The 14,872-nt window shown below is 41.6% G+C and overlaps 2 protein-coding genes across 5 annotated transcripts in view; both read left to right on the top strand.

Annotated features, from left to right (window-relative positions):
• The window catches only part of LOC126251569 (cuticle protein 16.5-like), a 51,444-nt gene extending 47,203 nt beyond the window's left edge, over window positions 1-4,241 (top strand). For 2 of the 4 annotated variants that reach the window (XM_049952088.1, XM_049952087.1), the window contains exon 3: window positions 3,990-4,241. In XM_049952088.1, coding sequence (XP_049808045.1) covers window positions 3,990-4,165 — 176 coding nt within the window. In that variant the 3' untranslated portion in view covers window positions 4,166-4,241. Of the gene's footprint in view, window positions 1-3,125; window positions 3,155-3,919 lie in introns of those variants that run through there. The other 2 variants (XM_049952090.1, XM_049952091.1) reach the window with 2 other exon arrangements.
• The window catches only part of LOC126251571 (cuticle protein 16.5-like), a 69,240-nt gene that overhangs the window by 32,813 nt on the left and 21,555 nt on the right, over window positions 1-14,872 (top strand). The gene's annotated exons all lie outside the window — the stretch shown is intronic.

Genomic DNA, 14,872 nt, shown 5'->3' with positions numbered 1-14,872 from the left:
GATTCACGAAAAGAACGCCTCATTTCCTCTAGAGACTCCAACCCGAGTTCCTGAAGCATTTCCGTAACACTCGCGTGATGATCAAACCTACCAGTAACAAATCTAGCAGCCTGCCTCTGAATTGCTTCTATGTCCTCCCTCTATCCGACCTGATAGGGATCCCAAACTCTCGAGCAGTACTCAAGAATAGGTCGTATTAGTGTTTTATAAGCGGTGTCCTCTACAGATGAACCACATATTCCCAAAATTCTACCAATTAACCGAAGACGACTATCCGCCTTCCCCACAACTGCCATTACATGATTGTCCCACTTCATATCGCTCTGCAATGTTACGCCCAAATATTTAATTGACGTGACTGTGTCAAGTGCTACACTACTAATGGAGTATTCAAACATTACAGGATTCTTTTTCCTATTCATCTGCATTAATTTAAATTTTCTATATTTAGAGTTAGCTGCCATTCTTTACACCAATCACAAATCCTGTCCAAGTCGTCTTGTATCCTCCTACAGTCACTCAAAGACGACACCATTCCGTACACCACAGCATCATCATCAAACAGACGCACATTGCTATCCACCCTATCCAAAAGATCATTTATGTAGATAGAAAACAGCAGCGGACCTACCACACTTCCCCGGGGCACTCCAGATGATACCCTCACATCCGATGAACACTAACCATCGAGGACAACGTACTGGGTTCTATTACTTAGTTAGTCTTCGAGCCACTCACATACCCCCTGGACTGTGGTCGTATTTTCAGCTGCCGCAATTTTAATGTTTCAGGTGATGAAAAACTATATGCCATCCTTGCCTCAAATTAAGAGTCACGATTCCCAACTAACTTGTGAGGTGGAAGACTGCCTGACATTCTGCAATCCTGTTTGAACGCTGATACAATCAAATGGCTCTGAGCACTATGGGACTTAACATCTTAGGTCATCAGTCCCCTAGAACTTAGACCTAACTAACCTAAGGACATCACACACATCCATGCCCCAGGTAGGATTCGAACCTGCGACCGCAGCGGTCACGCGGTTCCAGACTGAAGCGCCTAGAGTCGCACGGCCACACCGGCCGGCACTGATACAATCAATGGAGCGTTCACCACTTGTTTCCCGCTAAAGATTGCATTTTCCAAACTTCTGTACACCAACTCTGTTCGACATAAAAGCCTGTGAATACCTGTACAACAGATATACTAACCGCTTAATTGAAAATGAAGGCCCTGGCTCGTGACCAGAGTGATTGTCGGATGTCACTAAAAATAATATATTTCTATGGTCATCCTTGAAGACGTTGGCGACTGAAACCCCAATATCAACTGACGAGAAACTGATTCGTAGAATCTGCTTGTCATATCAGAGATATTAGAGTGAGGGTGACAAATCGTTATACTCAATTGTTATAAAAGCGTTGAGTTCGCGATGTAGTCACTTCCTACACTTGCGACGTGCATAGGCTGTTTCTGTAGGATATAACTTGTAATATCCTCTTACATGTGTGTAATTGCGATCCTTAAAAGTTGTCTACTATATGGCCACCTCCCATCATTTAAAGGGGGACAACGTAAACCAACCATAGTGAAATTTCCCGCTTTGGTTGGTTTTTCGTTGTACTTATTAGCAGACGTTGATGACCTGCGATTGTTCCACTATACTGGAAGTTCGTTCCATGATTTGAGTTTCACACATCTGTTACTTACGAGCTGCTGCAGTATTTGTGTACACTAATCGATTATTTGTACAGTCACTCCTGTTCTGCCTGGTATTCTGCTACTCTGGTTTGTGTCACTTAAGGTCTCTGAGTCTAGTGGGGCTCAATCAATGAAACTCCAAGAAGGCTGTGGAGACAGCAAAGCCTGCAAGTTTGAAACACTCAATGCTTTCCTTGTTCATTGTTGATGGTTCTGCTCTGTGGTCTGTTAAGAAAGAAGGCTGCCATGAAAATACTGGGAAGGAATTAATGATGAATAACTGCAGTCAGGGTTTGTGCCAGTGAAGACAATAAGAGAATTCCGAACTGCATTTTTTTCTGCACATAAGTGCCTTATAGTAGGTAATCCTGCAGTATCTTGCAGACTTGGCGAAACACGTTTGAAATGTATATCTCGTGTTTCAATCGAACCACGACTATTATGATGTGGAGTTTGCAGTTTTTGATTCACTTGGGACAGACTCGTGTTTCCTGTTTGGTATAAATATTGGTATTCTAAATGAGTAGACAAGTTCTCTTCGATCTGGAATTGTCTTGCGTTCAAGAAGAATTTGAAACGATTTGTCTGACTGACAATGGCGTAAGCGGCATGTTTTCTGAAAACACTGATTTTGATGTTCTATGTAAAGATTCTGTATCCTCCCCACTTTAATAATATGAGATTAATTTCATATAATCAATCATTGTTTACATTTCATTACTTCATCAAACTAAATGAAATTGTGCTTACACTGATGCCTCGTATACCAAAGATCGTGCCTTCAGCATAATACTTACTTCGTTGAGAGCCACTTCTCATTTCCTTTACAAACTTGCAATACTTTTTTAAGAGTTATTACAGCAAAGTATTCTGAATTATAGTCGAGAGCCCCACCATAGCACATTGTTTTCATTAGTCGTAATCTGGAAATTGTTCTTGAGATAAAGGAGTAGATTCAGTGGTGAGAAGTTCACTCACTAAACACTAGTGAATTATTTCAGATGTGAAAATATATCCATTGCGTGTAGTATGATTGTAAGCATAAACTTGTCCTTCAACGGACAGACAGATTAGGTCATGACATTACTTTTTTTGGGGCACTACTCATATTGCAAAATGTGCATCTTTCATCAGGGCCATCGTATGTGGAAGTGTTATGTCCACTGGTAGGTTTCAGCGTTCAAACGACATATGCGTTTAAGGACTGGGACACCCTGCATGTGACATCTCTCAGGGCCTCTGCCTTCTAATGTAAATTACGTGAGTGACGTTCTCTACGACAAGTCTGCGGCCAGTAGGTGCACCGCCGGACTCGGCTGTCCAGGGTCCGCTGCAAGAAGCAAGGTCGAGGGGACGGTCGCCGGGCGTGGCTCTGCAGGTATATAAACCCGGACCCTCCTCTGGTCTGCAAAGTCTGCACCGCCGACACAACACACGCAACATGTACAAGCTGGTGAGTCGCCGGGGAGAGTCGTCTCCAGCTGGCTTCATTCGCTTTACTTCACTTCCATGCTACACTTAGAGATACTGGAAGGAGTACATACCACTCGTTCCAAAAATTTCTTACGGGGCAGTGAAATCTTCGCTACCTATTTTAGTCACCGATTGTAAAATATATTGTTTAAGATCGCTATCTGCATCTTATTTGTCAGAACAGCCCCTGCAAAGGTGTCAAATAGATAAATGAAAATGAAGAGTTTCGTCTTTAACAGCGCTTGACTTTTTCTCTGCTTCAGGAACTTACTTTCTCAGCGATCGTGGGTTTCAACGTCCGTCTAGTGTGCAATCTAACTTTTACGAGTATGTGTTTTAGTCACCACGTTGTTTTATAATTTAACGTCTCCCCAACTGTTGCAACCTAGGCGGAACAGTTGACAGACGACGTTGTCACACACAGAGAAATCATAGATTGAAAATACATCCAGAAAAACTCTAACATACAATCGTTACATTTACTGATTGCCAGAATGCATAAGAACACATCTTGAAGGAAACGCTCACTAGTCTTGCAATGTCTCAAGACAAAACACTCGCCTACATAGGACAAGGATTGGAAAGGAAATCTGGGGTGTCCACATTATGGGAACGACCCCTTCTTACGCTTTACTCTAATTAGCGAACAGAGGAAAACATAAATCTCGCGCATAAGAGAGGTGTCTGAATGCTTGAGAACGATGTTGGAACACAACGATGTGAGACGCGTGCTGTATGCTTACAGGTGATCCTGCCCCTGCTGTTCGCCGCCGTGTCGGCCGGCTACCTGGGAGGCGTGGCCGTGGCACCAGCGGCCGTCGCCGCCCCCGCCATCGCCGCCCCCGTGGCCTACGCCGCCCCCGCCATCGCCGCCGCCCCCGCCTTGGCCGTGGCCCCCGTTCTGCGCGCCGCCCCTCTGGCTCTCGCCGCCCCCGCCATCGCCGCTCCTCTGCCCTACGCAGCAGCGGCTCCGATCCTCAAGATCCACTGAGCGAGAGGATTACTGCAGACGTAGTGCCATTTGTAAATACATAAATAATACGAAATACATAACCAAACAAATCTAATTTATTTTGTGTTCTTTTTTCACAACTTCTCCTAAATATCGTCGTTCTGGGATTCAGGGAAAATATACATACTGTAGCCTAATTTTACAACAAGACAATCTGTGCTACCACTTTCAAAAATAATTAACTCTGAGGCTGAATCGATGGCTCAACCCATTTCTCATGTTGTAGACGAATGGGTGATAATCATTCAAAAAGCTAGAATAATACCCTAGAAATATTATTCACACTGAAAGATTGTATATCTGATCAGATTACATGACAATCATAACTAAAACTTGCAGACTTGCTAAATCAGTATCGCACGATGTATCTTACACATTTCACAGGTATTACTTTATAGTTCAGTGTTATCTGGTACAGCACATGGAGTTTGAAGTATGGAAATACTAAATCTGTCTTAGTCCCAGTATTACCTAGCACTATAAAAGTGCGGTATGGATGTTCTTTTAAATGACTGTCGTTGCTCATAGAGCAACACAAAGCGCGGTTCAGAGTGGTAACATAGAACACTCGCATTCGGGAGAATGTCTTTTCTAATCACCTCTAGCAATGCAGATTTACCTTTCCAGTGCTTTCCTCTAAATCTCTAAAAAGCTGTTGCAAGTAATAAAAATTCGACTACCCGTATAGTAGCTGAAGTATTTTCGTCGTAATAATCTAATTAGAGAGTTTTCTAATTCTAACAGGCATCTGTCTTCTTAATCGTTATACATAAATTACTAGAGGTCATATGCAAAACACGTATAATTGTTTAACACCAACACAGAAACGAAAGTACTGTATTTTTCTTCAATAAAATTCTTCAGGGTATCAGACCGCATCGTCATAATTTAAAATGCGCCAACGTTTCGGCCAGCGTTGCAGCTAGCCTTCATCAGGGCCTGATGAAGGCTAGCTGCAACGCTGGCCGAAACGTTGGCGCATTTTAAATTATGACGATGCGGTCTGATACCCTGAAGAATTTTATTGAAGAAGACAACGGTCGCGGAAGCCTACGCTTACTGTATTTTTCATTATTCCACTTTTACAAACGTATTTTGCCTTTTAAAGTTCCCTCTGTTATCTTCCACGCACTACACCCCACCTCACCACCCCAAGCCGCTGACGTCAGAGGGAGAAAAATCGCGCCTCTTCTCTTTTTCTATCCCTATTGCTTTTATTCTCTCCTTATTTTCTATCTATGTTTCTTTTATTCTAGATAGGTCTCATACGACAGTTCAAATCACACAGTCAAATCGTCAAAGTATACTGTCGAAACTACTTCAACAGCTACATGCTAATACTCCTGTCATTATATCCCCCTGCCATTGGTTCTGTTGATCACTACCAAAAATCAGACTTACCGGTATCCCTGTCATGTGCATTACATTTCTTTAGGACACCGCGAAACCATCCACTTCACAGGTAATTAGCGCTCTCAGTTACACTTATTCTACTCTATCGTCCGCAGCTCGTGGTCGTGCGGTAGCGTTCTCGCTTCCCACGCCCGGGTTCGATTCCCGGCGGGGTCAGGGATTTTTTCTGCCTCGTGATGACTGGGTGTTGTGTGCTGTCCTTAGATTAGTTAGGTTTAAGTAGGTCTAAGTTCTAGGGGACTGATGACCATAGATGTTAAGTCCCATAGTGCTCAGAACCATTTGAATCTACTCTATCGTTGACTGCGGAAGAGCTAAGTACATCCATCTGACTCTCTTAACTCCGGAAACAGCTATGCTGCGAAAAGCTCAGAGAAGCATCATTCAGTAAGTCGCAAACTGTTTGCAGTTAAAGGGAGGTGTGTTTGACCATGTACTCTCATCACTATAAATGTTCTCTCGAAGACTTATTCTCGCTGATAGTCTATTCAAAATATAACAACTAGCTGTTCGTTCTGAATGTGTGTGAGGTACTGGCTGTGATTTTTATGAATGGCAGCATGGAGTGAACTGATGGTCTACTAGTGATCTTAATCCGTGTCTATGGTTGAAAATAGGCAAAAGATGGGACGGTAATAGATCGAACTACTAATCCCTATTATCCTTTTACCACATCCATTGATACTGGTGTCGTCCCCATAAGTGCAATGGCCACAATATGGTTAATTAGAGTAGGAGGAATTTCTGCCCTGAAAGCAAGTAACGTAACTTCGTCATCCTAACGCAACAGAAACAAGTAGCATGCTGTGGCATTAGGGAGATGTACATAATGTTTTACCATACTTCACATATTTTTCTTGATCTATTCCCTGATTCATCTGAATAAGATACCTGTATATCCTCTCCTGCTTTCTCGGATATCCCGTTCCCTACAAACATTTTCACACACTAGATTACACTTATTGTTTATCTTTCGTTCCACCGCGACATGCAATTCAGAACTAGCACCACCACATGATGAATTACGAACTTGATTTGTCACTTCTTCCATGACTAGTACTATTTCATGATTAACGTCGAAATATTTTTATTGTATACTTCTTTATTTCCTTCTTCTCTACTACCATCCCCAGGCTAACGGTTTTACCTACTGGGCCACACGCACTGTTTGTCTCCTCTCCTTCTACTACTACTGCTACTACTACTACTACTACTACTAATTCACAGTTACCTTCGTCGTATGACTTCTTTCCGTTCTTGTTTTACCTCCTCCAGGTCAGTTTAAGGTAATTACGAGGGCTATTCCGAAAGTAAGGTCCGATCGGTCACGAAATGGAAACGACTATGAAAATCCGATAAAGCTTTGCACAGATGTGTTGGGTAGTGTCTCTAGTATAACCCCAGTTAGCATCACGTCGCTCTTCTCATTTCTGAGCTCGCAGTGAGTGCGTAAAGATGTCTAGAAAATAGTGTCTGCCGCCAAGTACGGGGGCCTGGTGAGAAATTTCCCCTGAAGCTATGCAGCTAACATTACATAACTGTCGTGCTGTTTCGTCTTCAAGACAATTCTCAGCCGCATTCTGCAGGGGCAATGAAGATGCTCCTGCATCGTTTTCAAATGGAAATGTGAGAGTACCCACAATACAGCCCGTAATTGTCTCCCTCTGAGTTTCAGCTCTGGTCACTTGAACCGCTGGTTATGAAGACAACATTTCGGCACAAGACAACGAGCCGTAGGCCAGCGTAGAGAATTGGCGGAGAGCACTGGCGGCTGCCTTCTATAGCGAGGGTATGGGAAAGTTGGTACAACGCTACGATACACGTCTACGTCGGGTCGGCGACTATGGAGATAAGTAGCTGCAAGGTGTATCTAACTGTTGCAAATAAAACATTTTTGATTTTTACCATGGTTTCCATTTCGCGACCTATCGGACCTTACTTTCGGAATAGCCCTCGTATTATTATCATCATCACCTTTCTCTTCTGCTGCTTATCACTAAAAAGAAGAATTGCGCACAAACCTTAGTTTACCAGTTAAAGTAGCTGCCCCCTTTCTCGGGAAATCCTCCTAATAAATCACTTCCTTCATTCCTTATAGAAGATGATACATACCTATTTGTTTGACCTGCTTGCTTCATACATGTTAACATTTACACTGATTCTTTTCCTTTATCTCTTCCTTCCCACTCCCAGGCCCCCCACGCCCTCCTTCCTATGTCTATGTTACTTTCGATTTCAATATTTAATCATCTCAATAATTTACTTGCTTACGTTGCGGATGACTTGGACTGAGGTAAACGGGGGGGTTGATCTGTCATTCTGCGCAACGGATTAATCTGAGATGTACCCTTTACCCTTTGGCTCCTGGAAGATGCAATCTCCACCCCCACACTACTACAGAAGTCAGACAGACGCTCCTAACGTTCTAATGAGAAATCCCTGAAAAACTTTCAGCAATAAATATCTTCTGGAGTCGTCTGCTGTAAGGAAATGACACAAAAATTAACAAAATTTCTAACGTAACTAGTGGGAGACTTGGGTACTGGAGTAGTGCTAGTTAGTGTAAGAAAAACATGAAACTAACGAAAGTTATTATTTATTTTGCAAAAATTCTGAGAAATCACAATGGCACTTTTAGTTATGAGTTGAACAAGTTATATCCTGATTCTTTTCGGAATGTAAAGTTACCTCTCGAGGATAGGATTCGCTAATGCAATTTCTATACAAAGTTTAAGATGGTTGTTGACTTGGCAGAATGGCTGAGAGGCACGCCTACTCAACTTGAATAATTATCCTTTAGAATGTTGCTAGGTACAGACGAGGCTGTCGCGTGTGAAATGCAGTGAAGTGTACTGTTGTGGAGGAAATATGGGGCTCGCAATAGCTGTAGCGCACAATACCCTAAGCTGCAATGACCGCTGTCTGCGCCGCTCGCTGCTGACAAATAAGATAACTATCATTCTATCTGGATTGACCTTCGACAATCAAACTCTCCCTATGTCTTGATGAAGTCAAGGATTCCTATTCGCCCCTAGTCTAACTATTGGCGTGGTACACCGGTCAGATAACCAGTCCACCGTGACGCCACTCAAAATTCGTTCGCAGGCGTTTAACTATAACTCTGTCCGTTCACACCGCACAATAACTGTGTCGGCCAACATAGTGAACAACGCTTAATCGCAAGGACTCAATATAGAGTAGCACTTCGATTCACTCTCGACAGAGGTGCTCTCCCAGTGAAGTACTGAGGAGAGACTTGTTCCTCGCTCCAAGAGCGACAACGGAACGGCGCCTCTCCACGCCAGACGTGAAGGGGTATATCTTTCGGTGTCTTCCGTTATTCCTTCAGCTCAAGGCGTCAGAAATATCGTCTGCCAATCAGCATTGCTCTTCTAAAACGGGAGAATGACGTTTCGTTTAAGGCGACCAATCCGGAAACCTGTAGCATTGGCGTTTGGAGTTTGCTGTCTCCCTGTGAAAATCTCTGAAACTGTGTGCTATGTGTAAAGAATGTGTAGGCTGGCCGCTCCCACACAATGTAGCGGAATTTGCTTTTAAGCCGAACACGGGGTTGTTCCCCCTTTCACTCGGGCCCAGGCTGTCCGCTACATGGGCGGTCACTGGCCAACGTAGGCTGGGTCGTCCTCTGAAGGGACCGGCATCCCGTTGTGCGGTTTCTCTCCCGAACTAAAAGCTTCTGTGAACGTCGGGTCTGGAATGTATGTGTGTACGCCAGCCTCGAGTATTTCAACCACGGTGCGCTTACTTGTTAATTGCATATCATTTACATAAATTCATACAACATAGACTTTATCTTATCGAGTTTGGGTTCGCATGAAGCGTCTTGATGTGAGGAATTTGATTGTGAGGGCGGAATATGTAAGCAATGAAGGTCAGAAGACCACGGCGTCTTACAACATACTTCTGTCATTTGAATATGCAGCATCTCATTGTGTGGGTCTAGCAGAATTCCATACTTCACCAGCATTCCGTTCCTTACAATATGCAAAAATTAGTGTCAGCTACTACTAAGGTGAACTGTATCAGTGGGATACCTTCAGTTGTGAAAGTAAAGCAAATCTCCTCTTCAACAGATCTATTTTTGGTTCCCATGAAACTCACGACCGGCTCATTACATACTGGGAAAGGTGAAGTATCCACTTACTTCTATTTCGTTCCCAAATTTCTTTCGATAACAAGCTTACTTGATTATTCGTGTCGAAAATAAATAATTGGTTCTCAGAATACTCTTTTTCGACTGCCTTTGAGATTCTTCTTTCCTGTTCTTCTTTTCCCATAAACATTTCGTCCTGTATTGACTGCCACCCTTGCTGTTTAAGAAATGCGTTTTTAAAATCGTTATAAGTTTGAGAGATCCTTGGCATAGGCATGGTGTAAGCATTCTATGTGATCTCTATAATACAACTATGACCCTTATTGGATTTGAACCGTCCTGACTACCATGATCCTGACTTTTGTTCTTAATAATCCTGTTATTCCATTCAATATGGTTCCCTTTATGATAATTACTAGGGCTAAAAGTATTATTATTATTGTTATTATTATTATTAACATTGTGACTATGGTATTTGTCATCACTCCATCCCTGTCTGATTCTCATCTTGCAATAATTTGGGTTACTATACCCATTGTAATTTTTCCCATCATCCCTTTACCCAATCTTCCCCCTTTACTGGATTTATTTCCATTCCCTTTATCTTCCTTTCAGTTAGAGGTGCCGGCCGGTGTGGCTGTGCGGTTCTAGGCGCTTCAGTCTGGAACTGTGTGACTGCTACCGTCGCGGCTTAGAATCCTCCCTCGGGCATGGATGTGTGTGATGTCCTTAGGTTAGTTAGGTTTACGTAGTTCTGGGGGACTCATGAGGGACTGATGACCACAGATGTTAAGTCCCATAGTGCTCAGAGCCATTTTTCAGTTAGAGGTTCTCTTTTCGTGTTAATTTTGTCTATAATCAAATACTCTATCTGGACTAACAACTCTAGTAGGGGTGGACCTGCGTCCAGGTTTCGCCCAACAATCGTTCTCACACCTTATCACTTAAGCCTGTAATTAAGAGCAACTACATTTCGTTGACTGGCTCATCCAAGAACAACGCTTGGTTCAAATAATACTCAACTGATAGATCTGTGGGCCAAATAACTCTAACTTGAGTCTTGTCCGACCAGTACTTGCCCTGGTGAAATCTTCAACAGTGGAAAATCGATTTCCACTGCGCAGTGTCTTCTGCTAAATGGATTATTGTAAACTTTTTACTTTCGTAATTGTCATTACGAGGGAAAAGCTTCTTGAAAAGACTTAAGAATAATCACAGGGTGCACTGAACCCTTCGGTTTAAACTGCGGTAAATAACGCCTACTAGACTTCGTCCGTAATTTTAATTCCTCCAAAACACCCCACCGACTAGACTTTGGTCTTTGAGTCTGATTATGACTCACATTATTATTGGATGACCTATTGTTGATATCAAATTCCCTATTCGATTTAGTTCTTTTACACGAAAAACTCATTTCAGTTAAACTGTTGTATCAACTTCTCAGTCAGCCGTCCTTGGTTCTTCTCTATTCGAGATCATGAATTTGGGCTTGAACACTAAAACTATTTTTAGACACGTTTTAGTTAACGTCCCTCAGTAAAAGGCCTATCGGCTTTTTTTTATATTCTTTGGTCTTTTTTCATTTCACTGAGTAGTGTCGCCAGTTCTACTAAGTTAACACTGCAGTAGTTACCATCTTATCACCTTCTATGTCGTTATTGTTTAACTTTCTCTATGACTTTTAGCCTCCTACAGACCATTTCCGATTCCGGTTTTTAAATCCTCCTTGCCCTTTTTAACTCGGTTTTTACTTTCGATAAAAATGACTTTTCTTTCATGCCCGTTTCTTAATTATTTAACTAGCGAGACAAATACAAAAATACTAGAATTCCCTCAAAATATTATCACAACTAACAATAAATCACTGTTAGCAGACTAATGATCAAAACACAAACTTGAATGTGACACTCTACATGCATAAGACACAAATAATAAAATCGCTTCTAGTAAGAAGGTAATATTTTAAAGTCTCTGATACTAAGGTTAATGGACCGTATAGTTTCAAGTTCCTCTATGGTAGAGGATGGAGACTAGCAGGCTGTATTTCGTCTGAAAGTCTCGCTTAAAATATTCCTTCTCATCCTCGACACTGCAATTTCCTGTTGTCAACCTGAACACACTTGCCAATAACTTTTACTTATGTCGACTCTATATTCTCCCTCAACAATCGTAGACTGTTTCTGGCATCGAGTGATAATTTAATATTCAGTTTAATCAAAAGAAATATATATATTAACCAATTGTCTTACTCTAACTATAATTAATTTAATAATGACTACATCAGAAACAAGTTGGTAATCTATGCTAAGCACAATTATTACGAGTTGGTATCAAACAGCCACTACAGATTTTGTCCTATTCTGTTTACTTGCTGATTAAATTGCCTAGATACATCCTGGAATCCGGTGTCACCACTTGCTGTAATGCAGCGGATGTGAACGGTTTATAAGCATGCTAGTTAACACACGGAGAAGGCATTAAACTATCAATGGCAAACAACTATGATCAGTGATCTACACGCCTCGTAATAAGACGCCAGTAAAATTTAAATATTTTAATTTTGTCAGCTTACCCTGTAGCTGGGTAAAATTAACGTCCCTGTTCAAGGATACAATGCATGAAATTTACTTAATAAGCTTGTGGGATAACATCAGACGAATTACCTTCTAATTTCCTAGGTTCTAGAACCTAGGTGTGCTGTTAGATTTTTTGGGGGGGTAAAGTACTAAAAGTAAGAGAATATCTATCAGCTATCTTGCCCTAGTTTTAAATATTGTACCAGTACTACTTAGATCGCAGAGGTACTTTAAATTAAGCAAATATGTTAATACTTTAATTATACCGCTTCTATTCTCAAGTGTAAATGATCATCTGCGCAGTGTGTATAGTATTGCCAGATTTTTCGCAAAACACGAGATACAAAAAATACGATTAGTTAACTGTAGCATTTCTCAGACAAATGCCTAGACTACACCGTTAACAGTAACCTACAATTACCCCAGGTGAAAGGCCCAATTTTTTATTTTATATGAAAAAACAGGAAAACTCACATGAAAATTTACTTCCTATTTCCTCTGTTTTTAGTAATGCTTAGAAAATTACTAGCGGTTCCCTTTCTTTTGTTCCAAGCTTAACATCCCCGTACGTAAAACTCAACTATCGATCAGTCAGCGATATAATTAAAGTAGAAGCCCTCTCGGTAGTTCTTTGCTCGTAAGCCAACTAATATATTTATTTACCAATATGACAGTATACATGTGATGTGTTACGACAGAGAAAGTAACCTGTGTCCACTGGAGACAGTGCCACAAATTCCTCCAAAAAAACGTAACACAAAACACACAAATGTCATACTAACTAATGTAATTCCACCCGATGATGGAGGTTTAAACATTTGAAACGCCTCGTGGAAAGAAATAAAACAGTTACCGGTAACAGTAAACTTGTTGTTTCACTTAATGTCAATAACAGTCACGGCAAAGCCTAACCTAAAATGTTCGCATTTAAGGTGCCTCTTTTTCATTACATCAGTCATGTGCCCGCAAAAACTGTCTTAAGTACTAAAAATTACAGTGCTTATATTAACAAAATAGTGTTGGAGACAATTTTGAATGTTTTTCTGTTCTTGAATGCGTATTTGCTTGAGTTATACGACGCATAAGAGTGTTTTTCTTTTATCTATTTCAAGTAAACAAACAGAGAAGGAATTTATGTGAGAAGCATAGCTACCTAATACGTTGCATTCCACTTTTACTGTATTTGTATCGAAAACAAATGAATCTAGAACTCCGAAACCAATGCTTGTTTGCTTACTTGTACCAGTATGCTTCTTTTTCTTTAAATTTCAAGTTTCAACTCGTGTTCATAACATTTTTAACGTTCACGCTTGCAGAAACTTGCCTACGTGTTCTTTGCTAGCCTATAAACGTGTGCAATGAGGAAAGAAGCAAGGCAAGCTGTCGTATCTTGCACATATCAACAAAGTGAACGATTATTGAAATGTCAATGAAAGAGAGATACAGGGTGGTCCAAAAGTCCGGAAACACCCTGATAAAATCCAAATGGAGTAGCAAACAAGGAAACTGAGTCCCTACACACGAGGAACGGGAAGGGGCAAACTTTATAGGCTATGCCACCAACATGGCGGCCATCTTGAAAGCCGCCATCTTGCATTCAACTCCAAAATTTCAAATGGAAATGTGGTCATGTGACATATCAAACAGATAGAGAATTTCACCAGAAAAACAATGCCGTTGTTATTTTAAACATAGCTTTATTCATTCTCAGGTTATAGCTCATTACTTGCGGCAGCGGTGGGACGCTCGGCAGCGTGAGTGTTACGTACTGAGAAGTCATAAAATGGAGTCTGATACGGTGCAAAGTGACTATCCCATGCCTGATATGTTACACGTGTTTAACTGTTAGGTATCATTTACTCATGTTAACGCTTTAATCATTGTTAAAATTTACAGGTTACAAAATGTCCTTAACACATGTAGAACGCATTGAAATCGTCTTGATATCAGGAGAAAGAAGCACACGGGTAATTGCTGAGGATTTCAACAGTCGACACCCAACCAGACAGCCCATCACTCTCAGCGCAGTTGCCAAGCTTTCGGCCAAATTCCGAGCAACAGGTTCTGTCGCAGATAAACCTAAGGCTGGAAGACCAAAATGCGCCACCGATGAAGCAACAACAGTGAGCGTGTTGGCATCATTTAGCAAGAGTCCGCAACGGAGTACTCGTCCCTGTCACAAGAATGTGGAGTTAGTCGTACCTCCATAATGCGAATTTTATCGCAGCACAAATGGCACCCGTACAAAATTCAGCTGTTCCAACACCTGAACGAGGAAGACCCAGACCGTCGGGTACAGTTCCCAGAATGGGTGTCACAGTAGCTGCAGATAAACCCACGTTTCTCCTATCAGGTGCTGTTCAGTGATGAAGCCAATTTCTTTATCAATGGTGAAGTGAACAAGCAGAATCGCAGATACTGGTCCGACACAAATCCCCACTGGATTGATGCTTCCAAAACGGTCGACTCACAAAAAGTGATGGTCTGGTGTGGTGTGTGGGGTACCAGTGTCGTTGGACCTTTTTTTATTGATGGTACGTTTACATTCAACGGTTATCTGAGGTTATTGCATGAAGTGTTTCC

Source organism: Schistocerca nitens, chromosome 4 (genome assembly GCF_023898315.1).
Source record: "Schistocerca nitens isolate TAMUIC-IGC-003100 chromosome 4, iqSchNite1.1, whole genome shotgun sequence".
Lineage (NCBI taxonomy): Eukaryota > Metazoa > Arthropoda > Insecta > Orthoptera > Acrididae > Schistocerca > Schistocerca nitens.
The sequence above is the reverse complement of the archived record's forward strand: the minus strand, read 5'-3'. Positions and strand labels throughout refer to the sequence as shown.